General features: G+C 42.9%; 1 protein-coding gene across 1 annotated transcript; it reads right to left on the bottom strand.

Annotated features, from left to right (window-relative positions):
* Positions 1-446: 446 nt before the first annotated feature.
* On the bottom strand, positions 447-1,517 carry LOC139204368 (probable G-protein coupled receptor 21). The gene has a single exon (XM_070834383.1). It carries the CDS (start codon positions 1,515-1,517, stop codon positions 447-449), a length of 1,071 nt encoding a protein of 356 aa, XP_070690484.1.
* Between the last annotated feature and the right edge of the window lie 14,415 nt (positions 1,518-15,932).

The following is a 15,932-nucleotide window of genomic DNA, read 5'->3' as shown; positions in this document are numbered from 1 at the left end:
TGTGCTTTCCTTTTTTGTTTGTTTTTTTTTTTTGCATCTGGGAGTTAATAAGTCTGTGCAGGCTGGAGAGTTCATTAAATCCTCCCAACTGACACATGAATCCAATTCCTAGGGTCCACTTTACTCATCAATCAAAGCAAACTTCTCTACTCCGTGTCGCCAGCTTGTGATCGATCCTCACAGCCGTGAAAGAGCAGCATGACACTGGGGAGCATTCAAGAAAAATCCAGAAGGAACTTCACAGCGTCCTTCTTCCACAAAATCGGCCTTTGAGACGACCGACGGGCATCTGCATGGGCACCTCTCTGTGCTCCACGCAGGGGGTCCTCACCACACTTCACTGCAGGACCAAAAAGGCCTGTGTCATGCTACGCAGCTCAGAGCAAAGCACACACAGAGGGCCGAAGCCTCCAAAGTGACCGAACCGAATCCGTCGTCATCAGAGCTCATACTTGGCATCGAGGGTCTGGTCGGGGGCTGACTGGAGCCGGCGCCTTTTTGGCGTCCGTGCAGCCGAGGCAGGAAGGAAACAACGGGCTAAAGAGGCGGCCGAGGCCTTTCCGGAAGACGCTGTTGGAGAGGCTGTAGATGAGACAGTTACAGAAGCTGTTGCTTATCGCCAACCATGTTGTGAGGAAGGACGCCACCTTGTGGTGATACAGCCCGGCGCTCTCCAGGAGGAAGTAGAGGATGTATGGCATCCACAGCACGTAGAAGACGCTGGTGATGCGGAACAGCACCATGGCGTAGCGCTTGTCCGGGCAGCCCTCGCACCGCTCGCCCCGCTCACCTTTATCGCCTTCGGTCTGCGAGCTGAAGCGGGCATGGCGCTGGGTGATCTCCCGCGTGTGCTGTCGGCAGATCCTGAATATACTCCCGTAGGTGAAGCAGACGGTGAGAGCCGCCGGCGCGTAGAGCAGCCCCACGATGAAGGTGCTGAACCCCGGGTTGGTCTTCCAGGTATCTGCGCACCACTGAAATATGTCCCCGTGGTAACCCGGCTTCCCCCAGCCCAGGAAGGACGGCAGGAAGATCAAAGAGGAGTAAACCCAGATGAGGACGATGCACACCCTCAGCCGGCATGGCGTCACCAGCGTGGCGTACGACAGGGGGCGGGTGATGGCGATGTAGCGGTCCACGCTGATGCACGCCAGTGAGGCCATGGAGACGCTCTTCAGCACAGAAACCATGTAGCCAAACACCTTGCAGGTGAGCTCCTCATTCAGGCCTCGGAGGTAACGGAGGAGGGACAGCGAGGGCACCAGGCAGCTGACGCCCACCAGCAGGTCAGCGTAGGCCATGGTCTGGATGAAGTGGCTGGTGGTGTGGTGGTGCAGCAGCGGGGCGCAGTGGAAGACGAAGATCACCACCAGGTTGCCGGCGATGATGAGCACGGTGAGGAAGAGGATGACGACCACCTCCAGCACGCAGGTATCCAGGCTCTGGGAGTAACCCACGGCACCCAGCAGGCAGAACAGAGGAGAACCGCTTTGGTTCGCATCGGAGGAAGAGTTCATGTTTGGACTGGAGAGGAGAAGGAGGAGGAGAGGGGGGGCAGTTTCAGCTCAACACAGTCATCCTGTCACCCAAGTCTCTCTTTTTTTTTTAATCCTGAAGTTGCTCGGCCCGTCCTCTGCTCCGAAAACAAAGCGTGCCTCCTGTTCTTCTTAAATCAGCATTTTTTCTCCCTCAGCGGGCAGCGAGCCGGTCCTTAAAGTAGCAGTGATCCATCGGTGCGTGGAAAACGCAGCCGGGCTTTCCTGCTGCTGCTGCTGCTGCTGCTGGGTGTGAAATACGTGCATGTGTGCAACCTCGAGAGGCAAAAGAAATCCCAAACGTAGAGCAAGTGATGCCAGTCTGATGCTGCAGTGCACGCCGTCCTCCCCTCGCAGCTGTTTATCATGCCCCCCACCCTCCCTGCCCTCGGCTGCAAATCCTGAGGTAAGCACTCTGCTCCGGCACGCAGCCACCAAAAAATCCAGCCATCCACTTCTCCCCTCCGAGTGCCGGCAAGAAGGAACAGGGAGGCAAAAAAAAAACAACGCCGAAATTCCCGGTAGCTCAGATGTTAACACTCCCCCACGGCGACGGTGACAGCTGTCTCAGCAAAGAAAAGAAAGAGAGTCCAAACAAACCACGTCGCATCTGGAAGTAGCCGGTCCATGGTCCGTGAACAGGGGTGAACACACACACTTTTACACACTCACACACACACAAAACACACACAAAACACACACTCGGAGCGTCTCGAGCAGGAAGAGTGGCGGAGACAGACGGGAGCAGGCAGGCGAACATCCAGAGGTGATGGATGATGTCTCTTCTCTGTGACTTCCAGTGTGTGTGAGTGTGTTGGTGTGTGTGTGTGAAGTGAGAGAGTGTGAATGCATGTATATGTGTGTGTGTGTGAGAGAGAGAGAGGGAGAGAGAGAGAGAGGGAGAGAGAGAGACCAGGGAGGCAGGCAGTAAACTGCCTCTCCTCTCTGCTGTAGTGGCAGTAGTGATGATGCAGCTCTGCCACTGCTGCTTCCCTCTCCTCCCCCTGCTCGCTCGCTCTCTCCCTCCCCTCCCTCCCCTCCCTCTCACACACACACACACACACATTTTTCCTCCCTTCCCTTTCTCCTCACTCCCACTTGTTCTGCCTTTCTCTGTTTTCCTTCACACGCTCATTCTGGCTCTCCTCTTCCTCTTCCTCCCTCCGTCCTCTTCCCCTTTCCCCCACTGCTGCTGGATTTCCACCTTTACTGTAGGAAAACCTTTTCAGGTGAAGACAAGTGTCCCAAGCAAGGAGGGATTTGTTTGATTTGCAGGTGGTTCAACACATTTCAGTTACATATTTCAGTTAGAAGCAGGTCGTAACTACAGACCGAATCACTAAGATGCTGTGGGAACGACCTACAAGCATATCTGCAGTCAGCTTTACCGCTCAAGTGTGTTTACCCATGAAGTTAATCCGACTCCAGAGAGCTTTGAGTTGCTCTCTCTGCAAACACTAACCCACTGGCAGACAGGGAGAGTTTAAGAGTCTAAAGGGACATTTCGCCACGTTTCTTGTGGATGTCTGACAGCGACACATCAGCGGTTTACAGGAGTAGATTCCAGGGCGTCAAATAACGCCGCTTTGTCACCGTCTTTGGTGTCTGATACAGACACACAAGGTACCCTTTGCTACATCTCTAGACGAACATATAAGCTAAAATATTCTCTAATGTCAGAAGATGTGCTAGGAACGGTGTAACAATGACAAATACTGACGAAAGGTTGATATTAACTATGTCTTTAACTATGATGAACAATCTAGAGAAACCAAATTATTCGACTGGAAGCGCTCGTCATCTCGACACAACTTTTTTTTCCCTCCTCATCGAGTTACACAGCAACAACAAGAGCCTCTGCGTCTGCTTGCATCCATTTTCACGTTCGATGCGTCTTATTGAGGCGTTTTTGAAGCAGACGTGTTTCCAGAGACTCATACAGACTGAAAGTGAAGCTCAAGTTAACTGAGTAACGTTCTTACTTCACACCAAAACCCTCATCTTTTCCCTAAAGCTAACCATGTAGGTTTAGTGCCTAAACATAACCAAACTGCAACAGTTTCTATGTAATGACGATAGACTGTATAAAGAAGTGGACGTAGCTTCCAGGTCTGAACAGTGAAGCCAATGCAAGAGCCTTAAACCTGCATTCTTTAAAGTGTCCAGCAGGAGACGACTTCTCACTTTATTTATCACTTCATTAAACATTTTCCTGATGAGTTTCTGCTCTCAGTCGCTAGTTTACAGTCTTCTTCGGCACAGCAGGATGTACATTTAGTAAATTATGGTCCCATTTAGGAGAAAACAGACTATAAAGCAGGATGTTCTTTAGGGTAGGAGGCGGCTTGTGTGGAACAAAAGTCACTTCTGGTTGCTAAAAACCAAGATGGCGACGTCTGTAAAGCTGAACTTGAGGCGTCAAAATAGCGGTTCACAAACCAATGGGTGACTGTATTGTGGAGATGTCCACTTTTTTTTTTTTATACAGTCTATGGTTATGAAGTAAAAACGCCAGATCCATGCCATGTAGCTAAGTTACAGCTAGCAGGCTAACCTTAGCTTAGCTTGCAGTTAGCTAGTTGGCCGCCCGTGCCTCATAATGTATTAAAGTAAATCAACACTGGTTGCCTTTACACACAAGTTGGTATCATGGATTACATTAGCTGGGCGAGATAGCAAGAGCTAATATATCCTTACATGGACTTTGTGTTGGACTCTGTGTTGCTAAGCTAACATTAGCTTAGCACACTGTTGCCGCTGTGGGAGAGCCGAGGAGAGGACGACGTCATCCTTCGATTTTTCTTTGGATTTTCCCCGAAAAACCCAGTTTTCGATATTTCCAATCCGTTCAACATATTGGTAATTAAAAATGATTAATACGTGTAAATTGTTGCTCATACTGCCTTTAATGTGAATTTATCTTTTTGTGCATGTTATTTTAGCACTGTGTAAAAAAACGTTGATAGAATTAATATAGTTGAAATAGGAGAAAATGCCTCAGATGAAGGAATGTTGCTGAAGGAACAAATTGTTTTATCACAGAATCACCACTCCTCAGTGAGCTGATTCAGTGACTGTATAATGCATTCGTTACAGTCCTCTCTGCTTCCTCTAATCCTCCTCTAACTCTTCCCTCTCTCATCTTCTTCCTCACTGTTTCTCTAACTGTACGTCTCCCACCTCTTCCCCCTCCCCCCTCCACAATTTGTTAGCCAACCAGCAGCCGGCAGGTTTCCGTCTCCACAGAGACTGTTCACGCCCACCCACGTGCTCACACACACACACACACCCTCCCCGGCAGGCTTCCCTCACATACGAGGGGCACCCGTGCAAATGCAGCGACGCGGCAACACACACACGTGTTCAGAGACACAGCAGGAGATGTTCATACATGCAGTATGTATGTATGTACACACACACACACACACACACACACAGGAGAGTGATTAGAGAGGGGAAGTCCTGCAGCAACCAGTTTACAACAAGAGGAGAGAAAATGATGGGGGGAAGATAAAAGATGGAAGATGGAGGAAGTAAGACTGAACCGGTAAAAAGAGTGATGAAGAGGAGAAGACTGGGAAACACACACACACACACACCACAGCCTGGGCTGTACTGGTGGATAAAACTATTAAAGGGTGTTTAATCCGTATTAATCCTCATTTTACCAACATATCTAACATCCAAGGGCACTTATTAGACTCTTATCCTGTCCTCTATGCCAACACACCGACTGTCAGGCTCCCAAAATTATAATTACATTGTAAATAAAATACATCTTTTAAATACCTGCTGCATTGTTTGCTATGTAACGGCATCATGATGATACATATCAAAGCAGTGAAGGCAGAAAATGTAGATTTTCGTGAAATCTGACAAATAAACACCACATAAAACCATTATATTCTATTTAACCCTTCAGAGTCTGGGGTAAAACAGTGTTTTTTACTACTTTACCTTTGTGTTTCCCATTCAAACTGCTTAGCTTGCCTTTCTTTGTGTCTTTCTCTTCAGCACAACCTCACCTATGTGATTCTACAAGTATTTATCTATTTTGATATAATATATGGACACACTGGATGTAAAAGTGCAAAAGAAACACTAAATCCGAGCAGGAACTAGTTGGATCTTTGGAGGAGCGGGGGTCTGCGCGGACACCTCCTCTCGTTCGTCTTCAGGCGCAGCATCCACTTCATCCTCTGAAACTGGAGTCTTCCTCAGAATCAGAACGTTCTTCCCCACATTCAGCATCTTCTAACTCGTAGAAGAGCTGTAGTGCGCCACTTCGGCTCTTCATAAATTTAGTCTTAATAGGCCGATCGACAAAATTCAAACACTTGTAAAAACACTTGTCCTAGACTCCGAAGGGTTAATCCTATTTATTATGTAGGAGTCTCAGGTCTGAGCAGAAAGCACCAAAGTTTAGTTCATTCTTCTTCTTTTTTTTTTTTTGACACCATAAAAATAAAAGTATAAAAGCGACAAAGATAGCACCAGGCTCTATAACAGTTTGCGTCATTAGCCAACTGTGCTGTCTGCTGATTCGCCACATCAAACCAGAGCATCTCCTGTGATATTTGGTTCAGAGGGAACCGGAGGGGTCACTGCGAGAACGTCTTTCCCTTCCGGGCCGGCTGTCGGTGGGGAACAGAGACGCCTTTCAGACACTGTTTGTTTTGCTGTTACCATATGGTGAGCAGCGAGGTGGGTAGGAAGGCCACTAGCCGCCGTGTTTACGTCTCTGTTTTTGCTTTTATTTTCCAGGTCAGGGGTCAGCGGCGCCACATCTGCCCGAGTTATGAGGCCGAACGCCGAGGCGGCAGAACAAGGGGTCAGTTGTGTCGGAGAGGACGCAGCCATCAGCAGCACCTCCGCCATGTTACCAAGTCAACGCGAGCCTCCGAGTAAACAGCAGCCAGGCCGGTGGGGAAAGCCACCTTGTGACTGAATGTTTGGGAAGGAGAGCTTGTGATGCCGTGGTTCGAGTCCCAGCAGGCAAGATGGGAAAATCACAACAGGCTGTAGTGGCACAGCGCTGAAGAGAAGTCTGTTAGAGAGCGACTGAGGACCTGAGGGTCAGAGCGTCAAAGACTCCAACTGTGCTTTGATTACCATCAACGTTTGACCCCGTTATCATTAAACTTTAGATCTAATTGCAGCACGATCAAAGAATGGTCCAACAGAAAACCAGACATTAAATAATCTACAGTCACAGTCGAAGAGGATTCAGAGGTTGAATCATTGTTCCTTTCTATCAGTTTCAGCCTTTGAGGCGTTTTAACCAGCACAAGGAATTTATTACATTTTTCCAGAAAGGTCAGGAGGATCTGTGCCCATTACGTTACGCTATAAATAAAGAGAAAAAAGTACAGAACATCTTTTGTAAACAGCAGAGCCACTTTGATCATGTTTCCATTAACGGATTATGAGAACAGAGCACCATGCTTCAATGGTACATTGTGTTTTATTGACCATTATATTCTGGATCCCAATGGGGGTTTTTTTGGGGGGGGTTTTCCTGCAAAACACTCAGAATCATTAATTCCTGTCTTCTCACACCTCTTCCTCGTGTCTTTAGTGGGAGAAACAGGAGAGAAGTCAGATGTGGCCAAAGTCTAATCAATGTTGTGGGTAGGAAGTAAAAGTTATTGGTGGTATTTAGTCCAGTTTGGGCCAATAGACACTTGTATGACTTCCCACACACAGGAAGTGAAAGCCACGAGTCTCTGCTCCATGAAACCCATTTTACTTTCCTAAATCTCCATTATTATTATTATTATTAAATCTTCATGCGTCGAATCTTTAATATTTTCACATAAACTTGAAAATAATCTGAAAGTTTGTGGATTGAAAAACGTTTAAAAACACAAGACAATATTTAAGATTCTCTTTCTTTCTAACAATTAAACATTCGCAGCATTGGACCCTTTATTATCTCTCCTGGTCTAAAAAGGAAAACAGACTTTTGCTTCCAGTTTAATCTGAAGGCTTTTCAGCTTTTTCAGCTAAATTTAAAATGTTTTTACTGCTTTACGTTTCCATCCGACAGTCGTTTCTGACGGGGAACTGAAGCCATTGTAACCATCTATGCTCTTTCCAGACTCCATTGAAAAAAACGTTAATTTTACCTCCCAAAACATGGGAGCTGCTGGTCTACTGCTGCCTCAATCAATGAACAAACATATTAGTTCTGATCTGAACTGAGCATTTAAAAATACAAAAGTCACAGAATAACACGAGCAAACTAACCGATCAAAGCTGAGGTGACACCAGCAGCTTGCAGGTTCCACGAGGTAAAATTAGTGCTTTTTACAATGGAGTCTGGTGGCCCTATCAGCTTGTTCGTGTTATTGTGAAACTTTGGTGTTTTAAATGGCAGTGAAACTATTCTAAATATCCTGTCTGCAGGTAAAACACTGAGATAACCACACTTCAAGAAATCCAAACTATCCCTTTAAAGCCTCACACTGATTTACTGTACTTGGATTATTTGTGAGCGATAACTGTAAAAAACAACCCTTGAATATTAACGTTTTCTCGTGTCTGTATTAAAGTGAGTTTGTCAGCAACAGCAGCAGAGTTGGAGCCTTTGTTTTGGTTACGGATTGCTCCTTTACAGTAAAACCTTCAGCTGCCGTGTACAGTCTGAGATCACGAGGCACGGCTGTGTGAACATTGGGAGCAGTAATGGCAAAACACACTGACTATTCAGTCGATTTTATTCTTTTCATTTATAATTCACGCTCTCATACATCATTCATCGTTCATAAATCCACTCTCAGGTATCTTTGCCCCATTTTCTCCGAGCCAAGCTTCTTTTGTTTTCCTTCCCAGAGACACACTAACAAGCAGGAGAGCTTCTGTCCAAACCCAATTACCCTCAGGCACATCGTTCATTAGGGGAAGGCCGGTCTGGTGCCACAGGCAATTAGCTTTTACAGCGCCAGTCTGCGCGGCCAATCCAGCGTCCTCCTCGCCGTCAACACAAAACACACGCCACCACGCGGCACGACGGGAGGAAGGACGCGGAGAGACAAAACACGGCGCTTTGACGGAGGGACACAAAATCAGCTGCAGCACGCTCATCTGTTTTCCAAATGTCTTCAGTGTGCGAGCACAGGATGTTCGGCTTCAGACAGACGCTGCCGCAGCTGAGCTTCGTCTGTTTGGTCTTCAGCCACGTCAGACAAACACACGGACAATAAAACCAGCATCAGAGCGACTATGGCTTTGTATTTTCCATCAGTTTTTATTTTTAATCCTAAAAATAATACTAATAAATATAATAATAATAATAATGAGAAGAAGAAGAAGACATTTTGTTTATAAAGCGCTTTTCATGAAACTCAAAGACACTTAACAAAAAGTTAAAGACGCTCACTGATTAATTAATTAATTTTGACCAGTGATCTGAACGTGGATGGATCGGTGACGTCTCTGATGGTCCTGGTCCAGGTCCTGGTCCAGGTCCTGGGCTCAGTGATCCACTTTTTTTAACTCAAACGTGTAATTATGTCACAATAACTTAAAGATACTTAAAGTAAAATCATTTATTTGATAAAAACTAATTAACAGACTCCAGTGCTTCAACTCACCTTTGGGTAAAACCAATAAAATTCAAGACGTGACACCCAAACCCTCCTACTGGCACCGAGTCTCCTGTTGGTGATCTAAAGCCTCCACGAGTGGACGACATGAAAACAGAAGCGGCCGCCCTCCCCAGGACGCTTCAGGTTAAGTTTCTGTCATGTGTGCGTCGATTCTCTTGACACGCTGTGTTTCTGTAATCATCCCTGACAAAAACCTCATCGCCCAGCAGAGAAAATCTCCCCACCAGCTGTTCTGTCCCCGACAGCGGTTCACATCCCCTCAGAGGGCAGCGGAGCTATCAACACCTGAAGGTCAGAGGTCAGCCGAGCTGGAATAAACCTCCCTGTGGAGTGACGTGGACCAGAGGACGGAGCTGCCCTCTGCCCGGCGATCGAACTCGGTTTGGCGCCAAACAGACTGAAAAAATTAAAGCTGCTTAATGTAGTTGAAGTCATTTAAAGGACAAATCCATTCAATCCCATAGAAGAAGTTATTATTAAACCTAAAAGAAACAACTAAAACCCACGAAACTGATGTGAAGCTGATCGCCTGCCAGAGAGCTTAAGTCAACAACGCAAGCAGGAGGAAACGTGACAAACACAACCTCCGTTTTTCTTGGTTCTTTTTAGCAATATTTATTAAATCGTAGCCATGAACGCTGGGATTTAATTATCAGGTCTGTTTCGGAGAAACAAAACTGCACCTGATCACAGTAGATCCACTAAAAGAGCTTGTTTGATCCACTGACAGGCTCAGAGTGTTATTCTAAGTGTGTGACAGCATCGTGGAAAGGATCCCTACAGAGAGAGACCTGGAAGATCCTTTTGGTTTAACCACAAACAGCCGTTATATCGCTCTCTGCACACACACCAGACTACATTCACTAAAACAGGGATTTTACCTCAAACAACACAATGAGTTTCTGATCTACCTTTTCCTTGATCAATTAGTTTGTTTGACTTATTGTGTGAGTTTGGTGTTTTGAAGGGGTTGATTTGGATCCGACACAATATTTGTGTGACACACAATAACACAAACAAACTAAATGATCAAGGCAAAGGTAGACCAGCAACCCCTGTGTTCCTCAAGCTAAAATGACTGTTTTTCTCAATAGAGTCTGGTGTGTTGTTGTGGGACTTTGTATGTTTTAAAGGGTTAGTTTTGATCAAAAGTGACATCAGTTAGTTTGTTTGTCTTATTGTTTGTTACCCAAACATTGTGTTGGATCTGAACTAACCCCTTTAAAAACACCAAAGTCACAAAATTAGTATGACAGTTAGTAATTTTAGTTTTGAGATTAAATGAAAATGCTTGAAATGAAAGTGTCTGACAACATCATGGAAATTATCGGCCAACAAGTTTACCTCACTTGGTCGCTTAGTTTGTTTGTGTTACTGTGGGACTTTGGTGTTTTAAAGAGTTAACAGGAAAAGTCCCATGTTCTGTGAGGTAAAATTACTGTTTTTGTCAATGGAGTCTGGTGTGTTTGAAGACAGTGATAGAACAAAATAAATGAAAATAATCATTAGTAGCAGCCTTACATTCAAAAAGTTAATTTACACACATTCCACCATCACTGGATGTGTATCTCCTGTCGGCACGGGTGAGTGAATACAGATATATTTGAAAATGCTCCTTAAATAAGCGTGTTCATCCTGTTCAGAGCGTGACCGCGACCTTCCACACCAACACCTCACCTCCTCATTACCATACGCTGCTGTGACACACCGAGGCACGAAGCCAGCGCCGCTGCTTTGTTACCGCAACGACTCTGCCGGCACATTAGTGACGCTTCCTAGCGGAGACTGTAATCACACTGATGCACACAGAGGGACTGAGATGCTGCACACACACACACACACACACACACACACACACAGAAGCCAATTAGCAGCAGCAATTCTCTCATTGTGCAAAGCAGTGAATCAGACTTTAATCACAGCTCGTCTTTGCTCCTCAGGAGTTTTGCTGCTGCTGCTTTTTATCCACAGAAAGTTAAATTTGCATGAAAAAACAGGAGCTCAGTTTGTTGCTGAAAGACACTCGTCTGTAACAAACCTCATTTACTAAATGTCTGGTTTCTATGAAGCTGTCACGTGTGCTTCAACATGTACGTATCGGCATTACTGTCAAGTATAGATCCTGCATGTTGTATGGACTGTATATAACACACACACACACACACATCCCAGCGTCCAACGGGATGGAAAAGACATCAAGCAAAGTTACATTTGGATAAATCCACACACATAATAGCTCCTGTTACAAGAATTTTAATTGGTGTTTTGACGTTTCCAGCAGAAGGCTCTTCCTCCGACTTCTGATAAATACAACAACAACATAAAAACAACAAAGTGATAAAGTTTGAGCGAGCTACGTCTGCTGGCGGCAGCAGCAGAGGAAGGCGGGCGGATATTCAGATAACTGCCAAATAATTCAAGGTGAAATGCACTAATTAAATACTTCTATACTATTCCTATTTGGAGCCAATAAACACATCTGTGTTCCCTAGCATTGCCAATAGAGTAAAAGAAGGTAGAATCATGTTTTGGGTGAAATATCCCTTTTAATTTTGTAAAACCATGATAGATTACTGGTATCGCAGAAAACCGTAAATACATTTTAGGTCATTTTAGGTCCACCTCCACCCAAAACTACCCAGAACTCGAAGCCCGAAGAGGAAAATCTGTTCACACTCAGCTGCAAACCACAAAGTGCTCACATCCATAACCACCGAGGTGGAGACAGACAAGCCTGTGGTCACCAAACCCAACGCCGGCGGTGACAAGACAACCTGGACGGCTGGTTCCCCTCCGTCTGATCCGTCCACCTCAAACCAGTCACACCTGTTTATCTTCAACACGTCGACTCCTAAAGGAGAACGGCTTCATTTTAAACCCCATCTGTTCATATCCTGGAGTCTAAATGACTGGTAGTGCAGTAGATCACCTCAGCCAGCACCTGATCACAGTAGGTCCACTAAAAAAGAGCTTGTTTGATCCACTGACAGGCTCAGAGTGTTATTCTAAGTGTGTGACAGCATCATGGAAAGGATCCCTACAGAGAGAGACCTGGAAGATCCTTTTGGTTTAACCACAAACAGCACACACACCAGACTCCATTCATAAAAACAGTGATTTTAGAGAACAGGACACAGGAGCTGCTGGTCTGCTGCCGCCTTGTTTAGTTACTTTGTTTGTGTTATTTTGCTGCTTTAAAGGGTTCAGATCCAGATTAATGTCTCAGGATAGTCACAGCAACTCCTAAACTTCACTCCTATAAACACCTTCACTCATATATTTAACAGTAAACAACAAGTAGAAGACAACAAGTCAGAAAATGACAAACTCCCCCTTTTTTTTTTTCATGGTGTTTCACCTCCTCAAGCCAAACAAAAAGACCCAAAGTAATGCAATTTTCTGATTTAGTTGGTTTACTGGTGTCTATTGTTAAAACCAGAACACATTTTTTAAAAATACATCAAAATGAAAACATGGTTCTGCAGGAGGAAGTTCAACCAAAACCAAAAATAAAAACTGCCTTTAAAACAGGCAGCAGGTGAAAACTCGCTTCATCATATTGTAACCAAAGCCAATACAAATATCTACTAATTTAGTCCAGGGCAATCTATTGATAATTATTATAATTATCAAGAACACATGCAGAGCTTTCTTTAGCTTTACTTCCTTTCCTAACAAAATAATTGAAAATAAAAACAAATGAATAAGACAATGACACTCCAAGCTTGAGGGTTTGCTTCGCTGTTTCATATGAAAGTACTGAATCACAAATGCAGGGAGTTTTCGGAGCCCAGTGTGACTATAAGCTGCTCATCCCGCCATCATATTAGCGCGATAATCATAATTACATTCCTTTGTTTTAATAGAGGGCTGTAGATTAGCCGGCTCCCTGTAGGTTAAACACACTTTTTCCAAACAGGCGCTTCAGCTAATGGCTCCCTGGAAAGATTCCCACGTTAAAATCAGATGAAGGAGCGCACCAAAACGCACCAAAACACACACACACACACACACAGCTGGCAGACGAGCACTCATTTTAGCTTTTAATTAAATTCACCGCCTCTTGAATTCATCTCGGGGTTGTGATTGAGGATAATGCAGCGCGGTGCTAATGGGAGGCAGCCGGGAGCGGGAAAGACAGAAACACCTCAGCCGTTTCCCCCCACATGACTGATTTTCTCAATTAGCACGGCTGAAGTGTGCAGCGAGGGGAGGTGTGTGTGTGTGTGTGTGTGTGTGTGTGTGTGTGTTTTTGTGACTTCCTTAAGAAGCGTGTTAGACTCACGTGTGTCTGCATGTGTTCACACCGTGTGCATGTATGTACGGCGTGCTGACTGTACGTGTATCTAAATCGCTGCACACAGTCGAGCACGTTCGTCATGCGGCCACAAATTATTGGCGTTAAGTCACCAATTTGATTCAGTTTCAAAGCTCCTCATTTCTAACAGGATGAAACAGAGGACTGATTCATCGTTCTCTAATTAACACGTACAACTGACTTTCAGGCTCCTCAGTACCATCAGGCTCAGTGTGACGCCTGAATGACTGAAAACTTTGAGATGTGATCACTGTTATTGACGTCTTGACTGAAGGAGGGAGTGATGGAGGGAACTAACGGAGGAAGAGAGAAGGAAACACGGCAGGATTGTCAGGAGGAAAATAAGAATAAAGCCTCTTTAAATGCTGTTAATGAGCGACTAGCAGCAGCTGTAGAGAACAGGTGAGAGGAAAGAGAGCAGAGGCCGAGATCAGGGAGTAAAATATTCAATTAACTGCAAAAGTGTTGGGCTACACTTCAGGTGACTGACAATAGCAGAATAACTCCGGGGCCTAGTTGTACATATTCTATCGTCTAAATGACCAATAGGTAAAATAAAAGTGTTCAGCCGGCAGCCGCAACTGCACCTGATCACAGTAGGTCCACTAAAAGTGCTTGTTTGATCCACTGACAGGCTCAGAGTGTTAGTCTAAGTGTGTGACAGCATTATGGAAAGGATCCCTACAGAGAGAGACCTGGAAGATCCTTTTGGTTTAACCACAAACAGCAGTTATGTCGCTCTCTGCACACACACCAGACTCCATTCACTAAAACAGGGATTTTACCTCACACAACACAATGAGTTTCTGATCTACCTTTATCTTGATCAATTAGTTTGTTTGACTTATTGTGTGACTTTGGTGTTTTGAAGGGGTTGATTTGGAACCAATACAATATTTGTGTAACACATAATAACACAAACAAACTAAATGATCAAGGCAAAGGTAAACCAGCAACCCCCATGTTCTTCAAGCTAAAATGATTGTTTTTCTCAATAGAGTCTGGTGTGTTGGTGTGTTGTGTGACTTTGTGTGTCATTTGTGTGTGTATTATTAGCTGAATCTGAAAAGTAACTTAACTTAAATTATTAAATAAAGGCCTATTTTAAAATACAACAAAGTACATGAGAACAATACTTAATTAAATGTACTTGGTACTGAAGACACAACCAGAATAATTAAGAAAAGCAGAAATACAGACAGAATTGAGTAATAAGTGAGAATAAAGCCAAAGACTTTAGCTTGTATGTTAAATACATGAATACAGGTGTGCAGCAGGTGTAGCAGCCCCCACCAAACACACAGGTATGTTACGACAAACAGACACAGAAAGATTAAAACAATCCGGATTAAATCCATAATAACAGGATGAACTCTCACCTTTTAGCGGTGGAGCGACTTTACGGCTCATTACATCAGCAGCAGGCCTCCGTTCCTCCTCCGTTTTAAATAAATAACATTAAAAATAAAACTAAACACTAATCTCGTTTTGTTTCTCGCTTTGTTCTTGTAGTTTCTGTTGTTTTTCTTAAGCTAACGATGCTAAATATCATCTCCGATCCGCCATGATAACTACATCACGTGATGACCTCTGACCCCTACTTGACCTTTGACCTTTAGCTGACCAGCGAAATTTAAACCAATCAGAAAAAAGTCACCAGGCAGACTATAAAATATAATATAATATAATATAATATAATATAATATAATATAATATAATATAATATAATATAATATAATATAATATAATATAATATAATACAATAAAATGTAATTATTATATAAAATATAATATAATATAATATAATGTAATTATTATATCAAATAAAATAAAATATAATATAATATAATGTAATTATTATATATAATAAAATATAATATAATGTAATTATTATATAAAATAAAATATAATATAATATAATGTAATTATTATATAAAATATAATATAATATAATATGATTATTATATCAAATAAAATAAAATATAATATAATATAATTATTATATATAATATAATATAATATAATGTAATGTAATGTAATTATTATATAAAATAAAATAAAATAAAATAAAATAAAATATAATATGATATAATATAATATAATATAATATAATATAATATAATATAATATAATATAATATAATATAATATGATTATTATATCAAATAAAATATAAATAAAATATAATATAATATCATTATTAAATCAAATATAATATAATAATATAATTATTATATTAAATATAATATTCTCGAATACTTTACAGTAACAATAATAATAATTTCTACTTTCTCAATTCAAGGTCAAGGTGCTTTACAAAAAATAAATTACATGAGGTGACAAAATTTGTTGGGTCTTATTTGTATATCCTAATAAAAAACATACAAATATGAATTAAAACATAAATCAAAGGAAATTGAAGTAGCAGTAATAATAATAGTAATAATAATAACACTAAAAATGAAATAAA

The sequence above is a fragment of the Pempheris klunzingeri genome, chromosome 7 (genome assembly GCF_042242105.1).
Source record: "Pempheris klunzingeri isolate RE-2024b chromosome 7, fPemKlu1.hap1, whole genome shotgun sequence".
NCBI classification, from domain to species: Eukaryota; Metazoa; Chordata; class Actinopteri; order Acropomatiformes; family Pempheridae; genus Pempheris; species Pempheris klunzingeri.
This window is presented reverse-complemented; position numbering and strand designations above follow the sequence as displayed.

Coding starts and splice junctions, on each gene's coding strand:
- LOC139204368 (XM_070834383.1), bottom strand. CDS start 1,517: ATGAACTCTTCCTCCGATGCGAACCAAAGCGGTTCTCCTCTGTTCTGC.